The 21,300-nt window shown below is 42.4% G+C and overlaps 1 protein-coding gene across 5 annotated transcripts in view; it reads right to left on the bottom strand.

The window, feature by feature from the left end:
* Nucleotides 1–341: 341 nt before the first annotated feature.
* The window catches only part of SCGN (secretagogin, EF-hand calcium binding protein), a 110,063-nt gene continuing 89,104 nt past the window's right edge, over nt 342–21,300 (bottom strand). For 3 of the 5 annotated variants that reach the window (XM_085890044.1, XM_085890043.1, XM_085890040.1), the window contains 6 exons: nt 19,767–19,844; nt 17,608–17,663; nt 17,143–17,200; nt 14,267–14,326; nt 3,158–3,226; nt 342–2,536 (listed from right to left, as the gene is read on the bottom strand). In XM_085890044.1, coding sequence (XP_085746170.1) covers nt 2,402–2,536; nt 3,158–3,226; nt 14,267–14,326; nt 17,143–17,200; nt 17,608–17,663; nt 19,767–19,844 — 456 coding nt within the window. In that variant the 3' untranslated portion in view covers nt 342–2,401. The remainder of the gene's footprint in view (nt 2,537–3,157; nt 3,227–14,266; nt 14,327–17,142; nt 17,201–17,607; nt 17,664–19,766; nt 19,845–21,300) is intronic. The other 2 variants (XM_085890041.1, XM_085890042.1) reach the window with 2 other exon arrangements.

The raw sequence follows: 21,300 nt of genomic DNA, 5'->3' as shown, positions 1-21,300 counted from the left end.
AAAACACTTTCCAATACCACAGCTTGTCCACTGAGCTCTGCAGTTTGAGACGCACAAAGCATGCCATGTCTCCAGATTAGTTCGAATATTTTGGATGAGTATTTGCTACAAATCAGCAAAGCAGAACACAGGTTTTAAAACAGAGGTTAGTCGTGGCTAAAACTGCCTTGGGAGACCCAAATGGAGGGCAGGACTTCAAATATAATGTGAAATGTCTGATCCATTTCACCAAATCTGATGTCAAAGGTGTAAAACATCCAGCAATTAGAAAGTGACAACTCGTGCGGTCGGGTTGTCGCTCATCGATCGTCCCGCCGCAAGCAGTTTCAGGGCACAAGGCAGAGCGATGAAGAGTTTTTAATCACAACAGAACAGGCCATCACAGGAGGTACAGAAAGCAGAGGACAAAGTGTGCTGATGGTCCATGCACACGTGTCATGCTCGTTGAGAATTAAACAAACGAGAGAATAATGAGGAGCAACGAATACGTGCTTTCCGAAGAAAATTCGGAGCCACGAGACATCGTATATGTATATAATGATAATGCAAACTACAACGCGGCGACAATTGATGCGTTCACATTGTACCATCGCCAACAGGACACAGCGAAGCAAACGGCACTGTGCAAGCTGTGGTGGTAAATCACCGAGCTACCCGCGGCGCATCACCTTCCGAGGAATGGCCACCATATTGGAAACAGAAGTGATGCATGGAACCAACTAAACCATATAACTAACCATTAATTAACACTGCAAAGGCCTTATAAGTGGAGACATTCTGAAGAAGACCCCAGACCTATTCTTTGCCATGGATTGGCCAAAACGCATACAAGACCGATCAATCATGGCTATATAATCAATCGATTGGTAAAAAAAAAAAAAAAAAAATTCAGTCACACCTGGTATAATAACCAATCGTTTTTTCCGCATGCAATGATCGTCCTGATGAGACGTTGGTATTCCGGTGATGAAGATGCACGGTTTCTATTCTCAAATGCCTGAATCACACATTCCCATCATACTTGCAAGATCTCGCAATTATGTCATAAATACAATTCATCAAAATGGCTGGAAGGAGAATGTTTCCTCAATTATTTTCACCTTTGTAAGTTGAGGTTTAAACGATGACATGGATCTCTGCATCGTTAATTGAACAGTCATGACTGATGGGGACAAGCCGGAAAAGGATTGATATGAAGTCTCGCGGACGTCGCCTGCTTTATAGGATTTCCTTTCTGCTCTAATCGGTGACTTGATTATACTACTCTCGACTGTTCTCTTGAGAAATCTTCTCTTCTATTTAGTTACTTTTTAACAGATTTTGTTTCCCCAGAACATCCCAAAACATCCCCCCCCCCCAGGATAACAATTGATCACTTCGTGCCCGGTCGATTTCACTGCTAGTTATTCCGTGATTGCACCAAAATCTCTCACCGCGATTGCACCTGTGCCATATGTCACGGCCACATGGCTCGGATTCCAAAAGGCTGTCTGGCTGTTCACAAACTTCGTTTTCCTGGATGTTTTCAGATATTTTCGAGACTCGCCGTTGTTGAAACATTTCTACTGGCAGCGGTAAATTTCGAGAAAATAGTTTCCGTCGAAGACTCGGTAATTTTTTGACAAAGGATTGTGAACATCAGATCTTTTAGGCCACGTCCAGGTTAAAGATTTATATCGCAGGTGGTGTGTGCTTCTCATTTACAAACATTAAATATTTCATCGCATCGTTCAAAAATGGGAATGACGTGCCGGTGCGCTGTTCTGATTGCAAGTTTTAATTTTCAAATTCAAGGCTATAGGCTCATGTAAGAGCTGGACCTCCTTTGTATGGTTGTTATTTCTTTGCCTTGTTTCGATCCTATATATATATATATATATATATATATATATATATATATATATATATATATATATATATATATATATATATATATATATATATATATATATATATATATATATATATATATATATATATATATATTTCGTCATGTTTATCAATTTCTATAAGGTTTAGTAATTAATGGACCTTTTATTGCATGTGTTAAACATTACACCCAAAGAAGTCGAGGTTGATGAAGCTTTAGTCAAATGGTCCAAATGTTACCAGTGGATAGATCTCAGTATGTTTGGGAATACGATGTGATTGAAGAGTTTAGAAAAGAAGAAATGACGACTCCAGCGAACTGATAGTTGAAACCACCTCGAAGACACAATCTTTTTTTCATATATTTTTAGTAACTTCTCATTACCCTCATCCGAGCCCTCTCTAAATAGTCCTATAGCCTAAAGTACCACACCCTAACCCCCTCACTTTTACTCCAACATGAGCCCTAAATGTCTCGTCCTGAAAAATCATCTTCCTCTCCCCTAACCAAATTTACTGACATTCCAAGCTTTTAAAAGCTCTCATATAGTTTGACACCAAGGCAAAGAGCCAGCTCTGATTTCTGTATCTTCCCATCACGGTTGAGATCACAGTGTTCCAGCAGAATCTCCTTGAACTTGTCCAAATCAACTCCACTCAGGTTGGGCTGTTGGGGTACAAGGTACTGAATTAGCTTAACACATTCCTGGGTTACCTTGAGAGTCAGTAATGTCATTTGGTTACCCAAGTTTCTGTGTTATTAAAATGAAACTTTTGCATTTGGATCAATGTAGACTTCATTCACGTGAACAGGACTCACCCATTTTATCACTTGCTAAGCGTCAGCAATGATGATGATGATGTACCATGCCCTTTTCAGAGTGTTGGTGCTGCCGAAGCAGTTATTAGGCTCCAATCCTGATCGGGTCGCCACTCCGACTCGGAAAGTCAAAGCAGCAATTTGGAATTTGTTCAGGGTTCCGGTGATAGCTCACCTACTCTTCATGAAGGACACCATATGGGATATTTAACGTCCACCAACTAATGCCGGCAGACGTAATGCCAGTTTAACCAAGGGACAGCACACACATAGATCAACCACTCTTCCTGTGAAACACCAGGATGCCAGTTTATAGCTGGGTTGGAATTCAAAACCAGGCTCGACAGCTTAGAGACAAGTGTGTGTACCTCGAGGCCACCCGACTACACTACCCCCACCCCCCCCCCCCCGAGACCTTTATAAACATCCTTACAGTTGTGCTTTACTTTTATAGGAACACAAGCTTACCTTCACAAGGCCGATCATGTCCCTGGCGAACCCATCCACCTCTGCACCTTCGAGCTCTCCGGTCTTGCTCTGCAAATGAAACAAATCGCCATTTACACCTCAAGGAAACCATGTTCTAACTCATGCCCCCCCCCCTTGGGAACATTGTTTATTTTGGGAGAGATCTCTCTCAGGATTGTAGAACTCTTCTTCGTTGAGAGTGGTCAATCCAATGCGACATAATTGATGATGGCATGTTGGATTATGAAAAGTCAAGAGTTTGCTGAAAGTACCTTTCATGTGATGTGGAGTCAAACAGTGTACATTGCTGATGATGTCATTAAAACAGAAGTACACCTTCAGGCTAAAGTACATCAATTCAGCTTCAGCAATGTTTTGATCTCAAAAAAACTTTTACACAAAAGACCATTTCTCATTTGAGAAACCCTTGTTTGACCACTGTCCACCTGTAAGGGTTGCTGTTAATTTTTAGGAGAGATCTTTGGATTGTCCTGGTTGGCTAATCCCCTCATGGTCACATTCTTTTTGTTCTTGGTCTCTGTGTGTCTGTCTCTGTCTCTGTCTCTCTCTCATCCTAATCTTGTCCTAACTCTACCTCCTACTAAAGGCCCGGTCACACCTTGACGTTTTAGCCAACGTATGCCGATTTTTGAATTTTTTTTCTAAAACGCTGGCAAACGTTGAATACGTTATGGGTAAGTTTTGATAACATTAAGAGCACGCTGGCATACGTCGTAGTACGTGGCCATAAGTCGTTGTACGTTGGCTTTAAACGTTGTACTTTTCGGTTGTCCTCAAATTTTTTCATGCTTGAAATTTCACGACGTATACCGGCGTATGACTCACACGTTCCGCTACGCTGGCCACAAGTTGTAGGCACGGTCTGCGATCGTTGACAGACGTCAACACATGCTACTTGTAAGTTAATCATAAGTTGAGACACGCCGAGGTAATGTTTAGCGTACCCGAAACTTATTTCTAACCTATGAGTAACGTGCTGTTGGCACGTTACGCGATCGTTGCCACACGTCGACAGACGTTACTTTTAAGTTACTCATAGGCTGAAAGACGTCGGTATAATGGATCGTCCTTGCGTCAGCGTCCACGGCCACGGCCAGGACACTTATTTGCAGCATTCTTCAAACTTTTCTTCGGCATGACGAGGATGTTCACACTTCGATGTCTAGCTTGGCTATGATTCCAATTGTCTATTGGCAGCGTCTATTTAAAATAGTCGAGTTTGAGCATTTTAACACGTTCAGAAGAAACGCTTCAAATTTCCAAACCCCAGCGTCAAAAAAAAAAAAACAAAAAAAAAAAAACAAAGGCGAGTGACAGCAATTTAAATCGTTCATTGTAAACAATGAAACTAGCTGAGTGGTACCATTTCAAAGTCGTTGAGTGTAAAAAAATCCAATTGTTGAGCGCAAGCGTCTACTTTCAATAGTGGAGATGCAGCCATTTAAATCGTTGAGTGGCAGCCTATGAACCTACCCGTGGACACGCGGACGCAAGGACGATCCATCATAACCCACACCCTCCCCCTCACACCCACCTACTACTGCCAACATGAACAAACTACTACTAATACTCATACTAACACTGATACTGATACTGATACTGTTACTGCTGACATGGACATCAACTCAAAAAGGACTCGAAAACACTGTTGGGTTCCCCTTTTATGAACACCATTTTTATATACCAATTCCCAAAACCGCTGGGAACACGTCTTTATATGGCAGTTGTAAGCGAGAAACACATTCATTTTTTTTTTTTTTTTTGTCGACCGGAAGACGTCATTGGAATACGTCTACATACGTCGATGTGTGTTGGGACTACGTAAAGAATTGGTTCAAAGCACGTCAAACATAAGTTAGAAATAAGTTTCGCGTAAAAAAGACATTACCGCGACGTGTTTCGACTTATGAGTAGCTTATAAGTAGCCTTTGTGGACGTGTGTAAGCGTCCACATATCGTGTGTAAAACTTATCCCCATCGCATGCGGAACGTGTGTCATACGCCGAGTACGTCGTAAAATTTTGAACATGTTCAAAATTTTATGACGTACTCTACTTACTACGACGTATGATAGCGTATTTAGCGTTGTACTCACGTATACCAAACTTACCCATACCGTATTCGACGTGCCCCAACGTTTTAGACACTTTTTGTTACGTCGTCATACGCTGGCAAGATCGCCAAGGTGTGACCGCGATTTTGACCCTTCCATTTCTACGGCAGTTATGATTCGAATCGTTGTGCGTCAGCCTTTTAATAGGCTACGTCACGACATCGTCGGCGATGCGTGCAACGTGCTATGCCTGAGTTAGACTATCGTTGGGCATCGGTTGTGTAGGCCGACAACAGGTTCAGCATTCGTTGGTATAAGTTATCTATAACACAACGAAACATTCTGTGTAGTTACCAATGTGTTACACATAAGACCAAGTCGCTATGAATACGTCCGAATCTTTAAAAAAAAACATCAAAAGTTCAACGTTCAACGCTTATGCCGATTTTTGAAAAATGCGTCTAAAACGCTGGCACACGTCGAATACGTTATGGGTAAGTTTTGGAAACATTGAGAGCACACTGAAAAACACTGCCATATGTCGTAGTACACCGGCTTTCATCGTTGTACTTTGCAGTTGTCCTCAAATTTTCCAAGCTTGAAATTTTACGACTTATGCCAGCGTATGACTCACAAGTTCCGCTACACTGGCCATAAGTTGTACGCACGTTATGCGATCGTTGACACACGTCGACACACGTTACTTGTAAGTTAATCATAAGTCGAAACACGTCGAGGTAATGTTTAGCGTACCCGAAAAACTTATTTCTAACCCATGAGTAACGTGTTGTAGGCACGTTACGCGATCGTTGACACACGTCCATACACGTTACTTGTAAGTTACTCAAGTCGAAACACATCAAGGTAATGGTTAGCGTCAGTGTTCCAGACTCCCTGGTTTTTTTTTTTTCTTCGGTATGACGGTGATGTTGACACTTCGATTTCTAGTGCGGTTATGATTTAAATCGTTGAGTGGCAGCCTATTAATTATATTATATTATAACCGCACTAAAAATCGAAGTGTCAACATCACCGTCATACCGAAGAAAAAAAAACAACAAGGGAGTCTGGAACACTGACGCTAACCATTACCTCGACGTGTTTCGACTTATGAGTAACTTACAAGTAACTTTTGTCGACGTGTGCCAACGATCGCATATCGTGCGTACAACTTATTCCCATCGCATGCGGAACGTGTGAGGCATACGGCAAATATGTCCTAAAAAATTTAACACGTTTAAAAGTTCAAGACGTACTCCACTTACTGCGACGTATGATAGCGTACTTTAGCGTTCTATTCACGTATACCAAACTTACCCATACCGTATTCAACATGCGCCAGCGTTTTAGACGCATTTTTCAGAGGTCGGCATACGCTGGCAAGATCGCCAAGGTGTGACTGCGATCTTGACACTTCCATTTCTCCGGCGGTTATGATTTGAATCATTGTGCGGCAGCCTTTTAATAGGCTACGCCACGTGATCATCGGCGATACGTGCAGCGCACTATGCATAAGTTAGACTATCGTTGGGCATAGGTTGTGAACGCCAACAACAGGCTAAGCATTCGTTGGTATAAGTTATCGATAAGACAATGAAACGTTCTGTGTCCGTTACTAATATGTTATGCATACAACCAACTCGTTATGAATACGTATGAATCTTTAAAAAAAAAAAACATCAAAAGTTCAGTGTCAGCCAGCGTTTTACATACATTTTCATACGTTGCCATTGCTGGCTAAAACGTGAAGGTGTGACTGGGCATTTAGCTCCAAGCTTGTTCAGTGTTTTAATACTTAAACTCCTCATGTCTCATCACATGTATGTTTGTGGTATATTATAGTCTGTTTAATACCTGTGTGGCTGCAATGACCATTCACCCATGTATGAAATTTTATGCTCACCTCATTCCAACCTCACTATTAGTTCACTTCCTGTAAAGGCTTTTAAATTGGTGAGTTCAGTGTCAAAGTCCACTGTGCCAGCATAAAGTGTTTTCGTACAGCTATTACTCGATATGCATGACCTTTGGGTCTTGTGTCCGGTCTTCCTTTCAGATATGTGTTGAGGTCTTTTTGAGTAGTTTCTCCGCATTCAATGTAATCTCTATCCATCCATCCATCCATTGCTACCATACTCTGTGCAGAGCGTTGGTGCTGCCTAAGAAGTCTCCTTGGCTATTGGGCACAATCCTGGATGGTTCGCCACTCTGACACAGTATACCAACAAGCTGGCACGCATTTTGCGGACCTCGGAAGGATGACAGGCAGAGTCAACTCCACCTGATATTAATTCAACAGTGAGTGGAATTTGAACTCAGGATCCGAGGATCCCAAGCCCACCACCATAACCATTAAGCCAACACCAGGCATATGTAATCAGTTGTAGAATTAGTAAAGTTTATCGGAAACCACTCCCTTCAAATGAACTCTCTGATCGGTTTCTTGGACTAAACTTCAGTGCATTTTGATGTATAATTGATGAGGGAAATTTGAATTACCCGCGCATGCGAAGTGAAAAGCGGAGTAAAGCAATACAGCACTTTCAAAATGAAGTATGAATTCTAAGTGGTCTTTTGCACATGTGCTGTGCTGTATATATGATTAAAGTGACTCGGTTCAGTTCACAGGCACTTTTAACCTGCCATCTCTCCCAACTGGTCCTCTTTCCGTTAATTGGTCAATCTAGCATGAAATCTGTAATTCAAATAGTCTTTTAAACATCATATTCAGCATTTAGATGAAAGAGTGGCAATTTCAAAATGGTTAACCATAATTGTTCTCTTCCTGAATGCAAATCAGACTCACGGGAATAATAATATAGGATTATACGAGAAATATCCATGGATGAGAGGAGTCAGATTTGTACCATTTTCTGTTAACACAATTATCTAGTGGTGGCCGTGGTTATAACACATACACATACATGAACGGACGTTTCTCCTTTAACCAATAGATGCAAAAATCGAGTGTCATCTCCTTGTGGCCCTGGAACCAAACAATATGCTTGTAACGACACTCACAGCTCACACAACTCCCACTCCAGCCACTCCCCCCTCCAAAACATGATTCATAGTAAATATAATCATTTTAAACTTAGCCTGTGCATCAACAAGCCCCAGATATGACGTTCCCATTAGTGTTAGGAAGCACGAAGGTTTTGTTGGAACGTGCCCATCTTCGAACCTTCGGCCTTTCATGGGTCCACATCATCGGCAGTTTTTTCAATATGAACTAAAACAAGGAAACAAAGAACTTTATGAACAAAGAACTTTAACATATCAACTTTATGAACAAGTTGATCAGGCAACCATTTCATTGTGCAGAGGCACAGTCTTTTTCTCGCAAGTACGTTTACAAGTACTTTCGGCTTCTTTAAAAGTATTTTTATTCGTTTCATTCCACAATCCTTATCTGCGAGACGTGAATTGGTTCACTTTGTCTGTCTGTCTATAAACGTTGGTTTGTGATAAAGGAACAACCTTATTTCAATTGAATGTTATATTTTGAACACAAATTGGAACATTAATTGGAAAGCGAACCTGTAGTTTAGCAGTACTTTGGCTCTCAGTTCGACCCGATTGTACATGCACAGAGAGTAGTGAGATACTTTTTTTTTAGTCTATCTCTATCTACTTCTCAGGTAGTCAAACAAAATTGAAAATAATTTCAAACAAGAAAAAAAAATAAGTCAAAAAGGACAAGCGACAAGCATGAGAAGCCAATGTAACTTGTTAAATGGCAATAAATATCAGTGGCAATAAACTTACGAAAAAAGTTTTTTTTTCACAACCTTTAAAATCTTTATTTTATTTCGAATGAATTATATACTTTAACAATGGAAAACACAAATAGACTTTTTGGCACTTTCAAAAACCTTTCGTTTAGTGGTACTTGGACAAAATATTACAGCATTTTACATCATCTTGACCAATGATATTCGCCGCTCGCAGACCCCGCCCATGTACTTGTTTGTCAAGACTGCGTGGGGTAAGGTATTCTATGAACCCTCGAGTTTAGATCTTCATTACAGTGAACAAGACTTCCTGGGCTTGCGTTATTAATACAAAATGATGTAGAATTATCACTGACAACCGTCCTTCTGAACCTATGTGTCTGGTCATAGTGACTGTACGGAGAGCCCTTCATCGTATCATTTTATAATAGAAAACAAGAAAAAGGTCACAGTGTGGCAAGTCAGGCAAACATCGAGGTTAATTATGCAATGGAACATTTTCTCATCTTCATAACTGTTTTGAATAGTGTAGTACAGTGTACACAGATAAAACACACACACACACACACACACACACACACACACACACACACACACACACACACACACACACACACACACACACACACACACACACACACACCTTTTTGACCAAAGCACATTCAATTATAAATTCAAAAATGTTAAAACGAATTAAATGTTTCTCCAACTATTACTCCGATTCACTAATCTGGGATATAATAATTTGTTCAAGTGAAGCAACAACAACAACCACTGCTTTGCTACTTCAGTGCAGCTTGCATTTACACAGTGGCGCTCAGAGTAAGATTGTCCCTGCGGAGAGCTCAAGTGCTGGGAAACTAATCCCATTTAATTTTAATCAATTTGCTAACATTCTCCCAGACAGCAGCGAGCCTGATTATGTTTAATTATCCTTCCTTGAGGATGCCATCGTGCTGTGTGTTGTTTACCGAAGGAAAATGCTGTGCACGGAGGGAACATCTGGTCAACATACAACAGATTGTTTGTGTCGTCACTCATTGTTAACCAATGTGGCCAGCTCCACAGCATCACGTGATTGCAGCAGTCAAACTTTGTTATGTCATTGCAAGATGTGGCTGCCATTTCTGTTCGAAGAACAAAGAACAAGCAGCATTTGCAATAGAAAGGGTTTTAATACCTTGATGTATGAAAAACACAAGGACAAGCATATAACGACACAGAACCATAGGTTGGTAGCCACTGCACGGATTGTTGGGCCTAATGGCCTCCTGCATTGACGTTCCTTGTAATGGAACTCATCTATAACAATAAATGTCAGTGTGTCGGTGTGCTTCAACTCCAAAACAATGAAACCTAGTGGCCCAAAACTTTGCATGCACACGAAAGGGAACTCCAAGGGATTGCATGAATGAAAACTGGGTATTTGGGTAAAGTTAAACAACCCTTTTGAAGATAATTAACAGGCTTATTAAATTAAAAGCAAAAACAGGCTTACCCTTGGTCAGTCCGCGTTCACCTCACAGGAGTCTTAATCCGGTCTTAAGCCGCCAATTTGTTTCGGCCTATTTAAAAATGACTTGGTAATTTTCCACGATGACATCTCGTGGGCGAATTAAAGCATATAATCAAAATCTGTCTTCAGATTTGAGGATCAAGAGCTGGTGGACAAAATAACTGTCAAAATCTGGAGTGAAATGTGAAAATTTTTAAATTAGTGTCTTGTAAAGGGACCACCATTATTCAAAGTAAGATGGAGGGACGGTTTCATATGATAATTTATTGTGACCATCCCTACCTTGTTTATATACCTTTTGGAGGAACATCCTTACATCCTTTTGCCTTTTTACCCTCGCTGAAGGAGAGGGTATTGCATTTGGGTCCGTTTGTCTGGGTGTTTGTCTGTTTGTCCACACAGAACTTTAGTGTTTTTCTTTTAAACCTTCAACATCATCTCTGAAATGGCTGAACAGATCGAGGTTAAACTTTACATGTATGACTGCCTATCCATGAGGAACAAAAGGTTCACACATATGATATTGTTGTGGATTTCTGCCCGTCCGGCGTGCGGGCGACCGCCTTTACCTCAATTGCGGCCGCGCGCCCACCGAACGAGCAATCCAGTCGTAGCTTCCGGATCAACGCCGAAACCCAGCTACGGGTGTTTTTAACACACCATAAACCAGCCAACTCTTCTCTCCACGCGCTACAGGGTCAATCGCTGAATTGTCGATATACCTAACTATTCGCATGGACAGAAATGCCGGGAGTTTATACCTCAACGGGACCTGCACGAAAACGAGCCGCTTAAGCAGCTCGTTCCGTATGCGATTGCCGAGCGGTTATATATCGCCAAGCCCCGTCGGATCAGATGTACGTTTTATCGGCTTATAAACAGGCAGCTAACATTCCGAACGCTCCATGGCAGTCAATGTGAGGAAGGGACGCAACGAGCAGGTGACATTTAACAATGGGGACATTTATTTCCATACAGGCATGCAATGAATGGGGGGATGGGGAAAAAGACACGAGCAAAAACCTACAGCCGAGTTCTATTATGAAATGTAAAGCAAATACAACACAGGCACTTAACAGTTTCCTACTTGTTAGACGGGCCCACAAACACTTGTACACACACACACACACACACACACACACACACACACACACACACACACACACACACACACACACACACACACACACACACACACACACACACCAAGAAATGGTGGCTGATGCCTTTAATAAGGACTTAAACTCGGAGGGACAGATGAGCTGAAACCCAGAACCTATCTCGAACCTATCCACCTCGTGTGGTCTTCAAGCTGTTCGGACCCGGGCTCCAGCGAGAGCGAGCTGGATTCAAACGCCGTGAGCCGCGATCCTTCCCAAGCTCCAGCGAATCCTCTCGCGCTTCTGAACACGTGCTGGTCAGACGAGGCACCGATCCTTCCCGTCGATGCGTCGCTTCCCCGAAGAACCACCTCCAAGATGAGGCCAAGGAGTCGCACCAAGCCGGGAACCAAGCCGGGAACCAAGCGGAGAACAAAGAGCTCCACGAACCAAGAAGAGCCAGCCGAACCGGACGACGAAGTAGAGCGCAAAACACGCGCGACTCTCACAACTGGCGCTCCTCTCTCGATGAACAACCAACAAGCTCGAGCCGAGCAACCAGCTCAACTCTCTTTCGATGAACCAAGCACAAAAAGCGAACCACCTCTCTTCCGAACAAAGCCAGAGCCCAAAAAGCGAACCGAGCCAAGCCTTCTCCCTAACCCGAGCCAAACCAAAAAGCCTTCTCCCTAACCCGAGCCAAGCAGAACCCGAAGGCCTACTAAACAAAAAGCCTTCAAAAAGCCTCTTCCCTAACCCGAGCCAAGCAGAAGCAAGAAGCTTACTGAACCAAGCAGAGAATCTCTTCCTTATCCTTCTCCGCCCCTCCCCCGCTCCCGGCGTGACTCATCCCCTCGTGCCCGCACAACCGCAGGTAGGAGGGAGTTGTTTAAGTCATGAATCACGGGATGGGAGGGCTCTTCTTCCTCTTCCCAGAAGAGGGGGAGGGTCGGCTTCCTTTGTGTTGTGATCGCTCCCGAACTATTAAATTAAATCACAGCGCATTTAATCGATTTCTGCCCATTAAACAATGGAAGATGAGCTATCTATAGAACATGCACTTATCGACATAACTGAGCTAAAGGAACCTGAATGATGAGTGCGATTGATTTCCAAATTCGTAACAATATCATCGGTCACATGGTTTGGCAGCCATATTGGATTTACACTAAAACCTATTAAAATCTTTTTCTCCAGAACGGCTGGACAGATCGAGGGGAAACCACACAAATGTTCCCCAAGCCATTGGTGTACAACTGTGTTAAGGAATAATTGATAGGTCACATGGTTTGGCACCCATATTGGATTGAAGAAAAATATTAAATTATGTTTTTTTTTCTCTCTGGAACCGCTTAATCAATCAATGCAAAACTTCACAATTATGATCTGGTATTGATGGGGGACAAATGTTTTAAATTTCAAGTTGATCAGACGCATGGTCTGGCAGCCAGAATTATTTAATTTTTTGATCTTGGTTCTTTTAAAATTTATTTATTGATTTTTGAATAAGGCTCACTTGGCTGTGCCTGGATGGTTTTGAGGGTAGAGTAGTATCAGCTGAAATACAAATCCTATCCATATTCCTCTTTGCTTTTTGCTTGTTTGGGTCCCTTCTTTGGCTTTCCATTTGATTTTAAAACCATTATAAATTCAATTGAATAATAATAATAATAATAATAATAATAATAATAATAATAATAAAAGTCATAGATCAGGGTCAGGTGTCCAATCGAAGCGGGACATCTTGGTACCCGGTCATCACTGCCAGCATTTATAAAGTGGCAGTTCTAATTATGTCTCCTATTAATTATGTAACACACCAGTACACAAACACCATACAAAACAAGTCCTTGTGAGGGTTTGCAATCTCTGATTGCTCTTTTTCTTGTTAATGTTTTCATTCCTTGTTTCTTTACTTAAAAAAAAAATATATATATATATATATATATATATATATATATATATATATATATATATATATATATATATATATATATATATATATATATATATAGATGTTCTACTACTGATTTACAAATTTGTCGTACATACTTCATAACAATCTAACATTCTCAATAGTGCGTACTTTATAGAAATATGTGTAGGTTGCTATCACTCACTGACTTCCTGATAATATTCCACCGTTAACCACACCCATATAGGTCTGATTGGGCAAATTTGTCTCGCGGCCCCGCCCAACCCTCCCTTCCTATTCCTCCACAAAGGAATGCAGTTTTGAGTACCTTTCGTGGAATCCTTTTAAGCTATTAAAATTACGATAGCAAAGGATGCTTCATTGATGTAAAACACTGTCAGATGGTGCCAGAATCATTGCCATTGAGAAAGGCAGCTTGGAAATAGGCCATCTGAAAAAAATGATGACGATGATGACGATTTTCTGGTTTTGACTGAACTCGTTTTTTTGCTTTTTTTTTGCTTTTGCCATGGTCTGGAGAACTGAAAAGTGATCCCTGTCTCAACAATCAGCTGAACAAACCAAGTCGGCACCCATATGTAGCCGAACTGGCTTTTTAGAGTAGATACTCCAACTTTAGTTTTGTATATAGCGGGTGGGACCGACATTTTTTCTGTACCATCCTTACATAGAGAGTGCTGGCACACTCTCTGATTGGGTTACTCAATATAATGCAGCACAATAGGTGTTTCAGTGGTGATTGATCTTACCAGATCGTAATGTGCAAATATCTTCTCAAAGTCCCTCCGTCTCTGCTCCTGGCCAGAGTCCTGCAGGTATAAACAGAGGGGGAAGGGTGTGGAAAAAGGGGGAGAAAATAGACGATTAGAGAGATGGGGACATGTTTAAGAGAGAATGGGGCTTATTGCTGTGGGGTCTTCTCCTTTCATATGCAGCATAGGTCTTCTGGTTGCTCACTCTTGAGGGCATGGCTGTGCCACTGATGCACTGCTCTCTGTAGGTCGCAACAGGAATTTGGAACTTGTTTACGGTACTGGTGATAAGTCACCTACTATTTGCTAAAGACACCATGGAATTTTTAATGTCTACCAACTAGACAGAACACCCAGCTTAACATACGACCGAGAGATGGTGCACTTGGTGGTGTAACGCCATGCCCACGAGGCACCAATCTGACAGTTTATAGTCGGATCAGGAATCTAACCAGGATTAGACAGCTCAAAGATAACCGTCAGACTTCTGTCCCACCATGCAGGACTTGATGATAGTAAAAAATATAAAGGAAAGTCAGTCAGGTGAGGAATGCATAAGGGAAGTTATAAAAATTTGTGTAAAAGGATGGGATTGACAGTTATTGGTTCACGAAAAAATATTTTCACGAAAAAAATAAGTGACCACTATATTCGTTATTGTTGTGTGTCTGTCTGTCTGTCTGTCTGTCTGTCTGTCTGTCTGTCTGTCTGTCTGTCTGTCTGTCTGTCTGTCTGTCCCGAGCATAGCTCCGTGGGTTTTGATCCGATCCTGACAAAATTTTGGTGGGAGGTTTATATCATGATCAAGTTGTGTTTTCCTGAAAATGGGCATGGTGCGCCCATTATGGGCGGAGCCACGCCCATTATGGGCGGAGCCACGCCCAAAAAACGTGTTTTTAGTGGGTAGCCGATTTCAATTTGCATCTTCTCCAAGGGGGTTTGTCGAATCTGACAGGGGTTTCGGTATTTGCTTAGCCCAATGGCACCTGCATAGCCCCACGGAGCTCGATTTCTCATTTTCGTCCCAAGGTCAAGGTCACAAGGTCACGAACTTAGAAAATTGCGAATTTTGACGTAAAAAAATTTCTTCTCCTTGGGGGTTTTTTGAATCTGGCAGGGGTTTCGGTATTTGGTTATCCCAATGGCACCTGCATAGCCCCACAGAGCTCGATTTTTCATTTTCGTCCCAAGGTCAAGGCCACAAGGTCACGAACTTAGAAAATTGCGATTTTGACATAAAAATCCATCTTCTCCGAGGGGTTTGTCGAATCTGGCAGGTGTTTTGGTATTTGCTTAGCCCAATGGCACCTGCATAGCCCCACGGAGCTCGATTTTTCATTTTCGTCCCAAGATCAAGGTCATAAGGTCACAAACTTCGAAAATTTCGAATTTTGACATAAAAATCATACAACCGCACAAACTTTGAGAGCTTGGATGACAATATTTTTTATGCATAATCTTGAGGTCATTCCCCACCTAAAGTCTTGAAACCATTTTGCTCTATCTCGAACACCTTGCCCGTGGTGCTCCCCTCAAGTTTGTTTTTATGCTGATTTCAATAAAGTATGGATAATCCGAGGAGTGTGAAATGCCATATAGCCTATATGACGTTATATTGTTCCTGGAATGTTCCAGAGGAAGTTTTGCACCAAAGGTCATAATCCTTGATCTTTGACCTTTAAAGGTCACAAAGGTCAAATTTTCAAAGTTGTGGGAATCGAACCGGGTTCTCGACCTTCTTCGACGAACTAACTCCAATAAGCTATAGCACGTACCCTGTTTCCTTAATTTAATGTCCACAACATTGTTTTGGGACCTTTAAAGGTTATGCAAAGGTCAAATTTTTTAAGTTGTTGAACGAAACCGGGTTTTCAACATTTTGCAGCTAATAACCTGTCACTCGTACCACATCATGTTGATCATTTTTATAACTTGGTCAAACATTATCACATTGTCTCATCCTTGACTTCTGAAACAATCTACATCGTCAAATACCGCTCGTGAACCATCGCCGTCTCGAGACTTGTATAGAACAGTGATTGTGACATTTGGGTTATGGTGAATTTAAATAAAAAACATAAAACACAGGTTTGTGGAGTTCGCCGATGGGGTGAGGGGTGTGGGAGAAACATGGGGAACGCATTAATAATGCTGTCTCCTTGCACTGTACCACGTGTCCATTTAAAAGGCTGGCCACCGCGCGAGTGGTAAATGTCACGATTGTACAATTGTTACGATCTAACCGCTTGGCCATTCTTGCGATATAATTGCAACGAGTTTGCCATCAAGATGGTGCTGTGATGCATCCCTGAGGTGGTCAATTTGACAACTGCTCTGGGTTTCACAACCCCTCGCACTCCCACCCCAGCAGTTTGTGGCACTACTCTTGTGAAAGACTCAGTGGGATCACGAACATCTACCGGGAAATGTCAGCAGATGGGACACCCGGCTTGATGTCCCTCCAGAGGATGGTGCACTTGTTAATGCAATATCGTGCCTGTGAAACACCAGGATGATGGTTTATGGTCAGGTCAGTAATCGAACCCCGGCTGTGAGTTGCGTACACCTACAGTAGCTCTGAGATACAGTATAAGGCTAGTCCTCTGGTGGATCATCGGATGGATTACTGAATAAATAAATATGGCAGATTGACAACAACCCCACAAACCATTTTCAATCACAGAGACAGTATATACCCTATTGTGACATTTCAAAATTCATGTTTTATAGAGGAGACTTAGCCATGATCCATTACAGGGCTGACCTAGTTGTTTGGGGAGTGACCACAATGAAGTTCACAAGACGGATTGGTAGCTCAGCTGTCAGAGTTAGCCAGGTTAGTATTTTTAAGTCAAATGAATGAGGAAACCCACCGAGTGACCCACCTCCATACGGAACTGCAGCAGGAAGTTGTCCTGAACAGACAGGATACTGCGGAGAGAAAATTGGTTTGTAATGAACTCCGTCTGATTTTTGATAACTACCGAGATGTAAACAAGTGCAGTGAAATATACTGGATGGGTTACTGGAGTTTCATCAGACCACGCTTCATCAGCGAGAGATGAGTCACAATTCAAACTGTAAACTTTAAAAACGCACAGGCCAAATTAGCAATGTGATTGGAAAAGTAATTAATCATATTGGTGTTTCCTCGAATCGTCATGTGGTGATGGAAAGGAGACATTTCATGGAACAGACCATTCACAACACCATTAAACCACCGATGGATTTCTCTCCCTCTGATGGCGAGAAGCCAATTCGATGACTATAAACACTGCTGGGAGGTAGTGTGATGCATGCAACAGGTTGTGACGTTTAGATGATGAATACAAACCCACCGGGCAAGGTCAGTCAAATCTAACCTCCCGTCATGATTTCGGTCAAACAGCTTCATCTACAGGTAGAGAGACAGCAAGGTTAGAGACTGGGTTACAGGTAGAGAGACAGCAAGGTTAGATACTGGGTTAAAAACACACTCAGGGTCACACTTACAGTACATGTAGGTTTTGGGATAAGTGTAGTGCAGTGTGTGTGTTTTACCAAAATGTGATGACTACTACAACTACTACTACTACTATACTACTACTTAAACGGCCCCAATTAATTCCTCCTTGCAAGGTCAGTTGGGGAACTTTGTTGACCCAATCTTTCACGATCCAGCTGGCTAGGCCTGCCATTCGATTCAATGTGATTTGAGGAGGAATTAGTAATTTGTTCAGTGCCAGTGATAACTCGTCTACTCTTCACAAATAACACCAGGGGATCTTTAACCGTCCACCAACTAATGTTAGCAGACGGGACATCCGACTTAGCATCCATCCGACGGCACACATTGTGATGAAATACCAGGCGCGTGAAGCACCTATCAGACAGCTTAAAGTCCTGTCGGGAATCAAACTCAGACTAGAGAGCTCAAAGGTAAGTTGACTTCCTCTGTATCATCCTGTGGGATCTGTTTTGAGAACATGAGAATTGTGGGAATTAAGTGTTAGTTAACATCAGCTCTTCACTCTGATGCTACTTGCACAGATTATGCAGGCCTAGCTCATACATACATCCATTGGGACCATACTCTGTGCAGAGTGTTGGTGCTGCCTAAACAGCCTCCTTGGCTATTGCGCACAATCCTGGATGGGTCGCCACTCCGACGCAGGATACCAGCAAGCTGGCACTCATTTTGCCAACCTCAGACGGATGACAGGCTGTGTCAACCCCACCTGGTATTAATTCAACAGCCAAGCGGGATTTGAACTCATAACCCTAGGATCCCAAGGCCACCACTCTAGCCATTAAGCCAACATCAGGCATGCGCAGCTCATTTCATCAATAAAAAAGGAGAAACACCAGTGAAGAGGCATCCATATTCAGTTGTCGAGATGCAAATGACCAATACCATGAAATCTTTACTCTGGGGAGGCCCTCTGTCGAGTCCCAGCAAGCACACTGATGTTTGGCACTGCCGATTGTCCATTGGCTAAACAATTGGCCATTGTCCCAGCAATTGTCCATTGGCTAAACAATTGGCCATTGTCCCAGCAATTGTCTATTGGCTAAACAATTAGCCATTGTCCCATGTCTTTTACACCATATGACTGCTGTTCAACCAAGTTTGTGAAATAGACGTTGCTTTTTCCGACGGAGCACGTCAGGAATCCTCCTGTGACCATTCCAACCTCCGCCGACGTTGTACCTGGACTCGAAGTCGAACCCGACCCTGTCGCTGGGTAAACCCGACGTGTCCACATCGAAGGACATCCATCTGGACAATTCCGATCCCTCCAGTGTGATTGAATAATAATGTAAGCACATCCCTGATGTGCTTCTGCATACACATGCTCCTAATCCCTGAGCGCTCTGGGACTCGCATCCACAAGCCTTTGATGCAGCGAGACGATTATGCAAAACCATCATGGAAATTCTCAACACCAAAGGGAAATGAAGAATACTTCACCCAGTTTGGCTTAAAATGAGTTCAATCTGATTGCACAAGTTTCACCCTCATTCATATTCCTTCATAAACTCACTTTGTCCCTTCTCTATTTATCAACCCCCAACGGCACAGACAGCTTCTGAATATTAATTGTCAAAGTATTATTTGTTTACTAGCAAAACCTCCCGTGTGATAAGTGCTCCAATGTTGACAATTCGATGATTGGTCTTCATTTGGCTGAACTCAGTTTGCCTCGTGTACGTAAAAGTCGCCCAATGCAAGAACGGAGGAGGAACATGGGGGGCGGACGTGTGGGGTCACCTTCGGTGCAGGTACGAGTTCAAGATAAAACATGTACGACTACGTTCGCATCGGGACACGTGCACTCTTTGTACGACACCTTTGTGATTAAACATCTCACAATATTGGCCTCGAGAGGACATCGAGACCCTTCAATGTTTCAGCTTCGAATCTGACCCTGTTGTACGACCATTAGTGAGTCGGCAGGTAGTATGAAAGTCGATTTAAAATGCCATAATCTGAATATAATGCGGGTGTCGATCTCACCATGGTGTCTGTGTATTCATCCAGCTTGTTTCCTGGGACATCACGCCCATGCTTGTGAAACAGGTCTCCCAAGAAGCTCTGTCCCACAAAAGAAAAAGCCATTTTCAGATTTTCCATTACGTTCTTTCACCTTTTGCTGTCATGCAAGTGATCTCGGCATTGTCAGGCCAGCAGGTTAGAAGAGTTTCCAGCACCTTCAATCTCGTATTGGTCACATCTCTCTTTTTATCCACAGAAAATTTTACTTTGCATAATGGCTGAGGCTCATTGGGTTAGTTACGTCCGGTGACGTACAAGCACGAAGACACATTTGCCATGGAGAGGATTCGACTAAGCTATGGGGAGCGGTTGAAAGAGACAGGACATTTTACATTAGAAAGGAGATGATTGCGAGGGGATCTGGTGAAGATGTTTAAGATAATGAAGGGTTAAGACAAAATAAGTGCGGAGGAATTTTTAGGTATGACGGACTCTGACAGGACCAACAGGAAAGAATAAGAGTTCGGATGGTAGGAAGGTAAGGGGGATCTTTCATTCAGAGTGATGAATGCATGGAATGGTTTCCTTGCAAGGCTGTTCACAGCAGAGTCAGTGGATTGTTTTAAGATTACATTGGCTTGCTACCAATCATGGCCAACCATATTGGCACCCTTGCACTTTTTTTCAAACAACTCACAATTTTCTCTACAAATAAGTTGAAATTGACAAAAGTATTTTGTCTCCACAATTCTTTATTTCACTGTTAATATTACAGAACCTTTGTTTTTGATTCAGAACTTAATTTATCCTTTTAAATCAGAAAAATAATTAGAAATGGCATTGATAAAATTATTGACACCCTTGACTTAATATTTGGTATCACAGCCTTTGGGACAAAATAACTGCAGTCAAGCGCTTCCTATTGCCATGAATGAGCTTCCTACTCCTCTCTACTGGCAGTTTGGCCCACTGTTCTTGTGTAAACTGCTCCAGTTCTCCCAGATTTGAAGGTTGCCTTCTCTCAACTGCTGTTTTCAGATCTCCCCGCAGGTGTTCAATGGGATTTAGATCTGGACTCATTGATGGCCACTTGAGAACAGTCCAGCGTTTCGTCTTGAACCATTCCTGGGTGCTTCTTAAAGTGTGTTTGGGGTCATTGTCCTGCTGCAAGACCCATGACCTTCGACAGAGACCCAGCTTTCTGACTCAGGGTTGAACATTGCGCACCAAAATGCCTCCTTGGTAATCTCCTGATTTCATGATGCCATGCACACCCCATGCAGGGCACCCAGTGTCAGAGGCAGCACAGCAACCCAAAAACATCACTGAACCTCCTCCATATTTGACTGCAGGGAAGGTGTTCTTTTCTTTGAAGGCTTTATTTTGTTTTCTATAAACATAGAGATGATGTGCTTTCTCCAAAAAGCTCTAATTTGATCTCATCTGTGCACAGGACGTTCTCCCAGAAGCATTTTGGCTTGTTCATGTGTGTTTTGGTAAACTCCAGTCAAGTTTTCTTTTGTCTCTCCCTCAGCAGTGGTGTTCTCCTGGGTCT

This window comes from Eptatretus burgeri, chromosome 7, assembly GCF_056783735.1.
Source record: "Eptatretus burgeri isolate ZD-2024b chromosome 7, Ebu_testis_v1, whole genome shotgun sequence".
NCBI classification, from domain to species: Eukaryota; Metazoa; Chordata; class Myxini; order Myxiniformes; family Myxinidae; genus Eptatretus; species Eptatretus burgeri.
The sequence above is the reverse complement of the archived record's forward strand: the minus strand, read 5'-3'. Positions and strand labels throughout refer to the sequence as shown.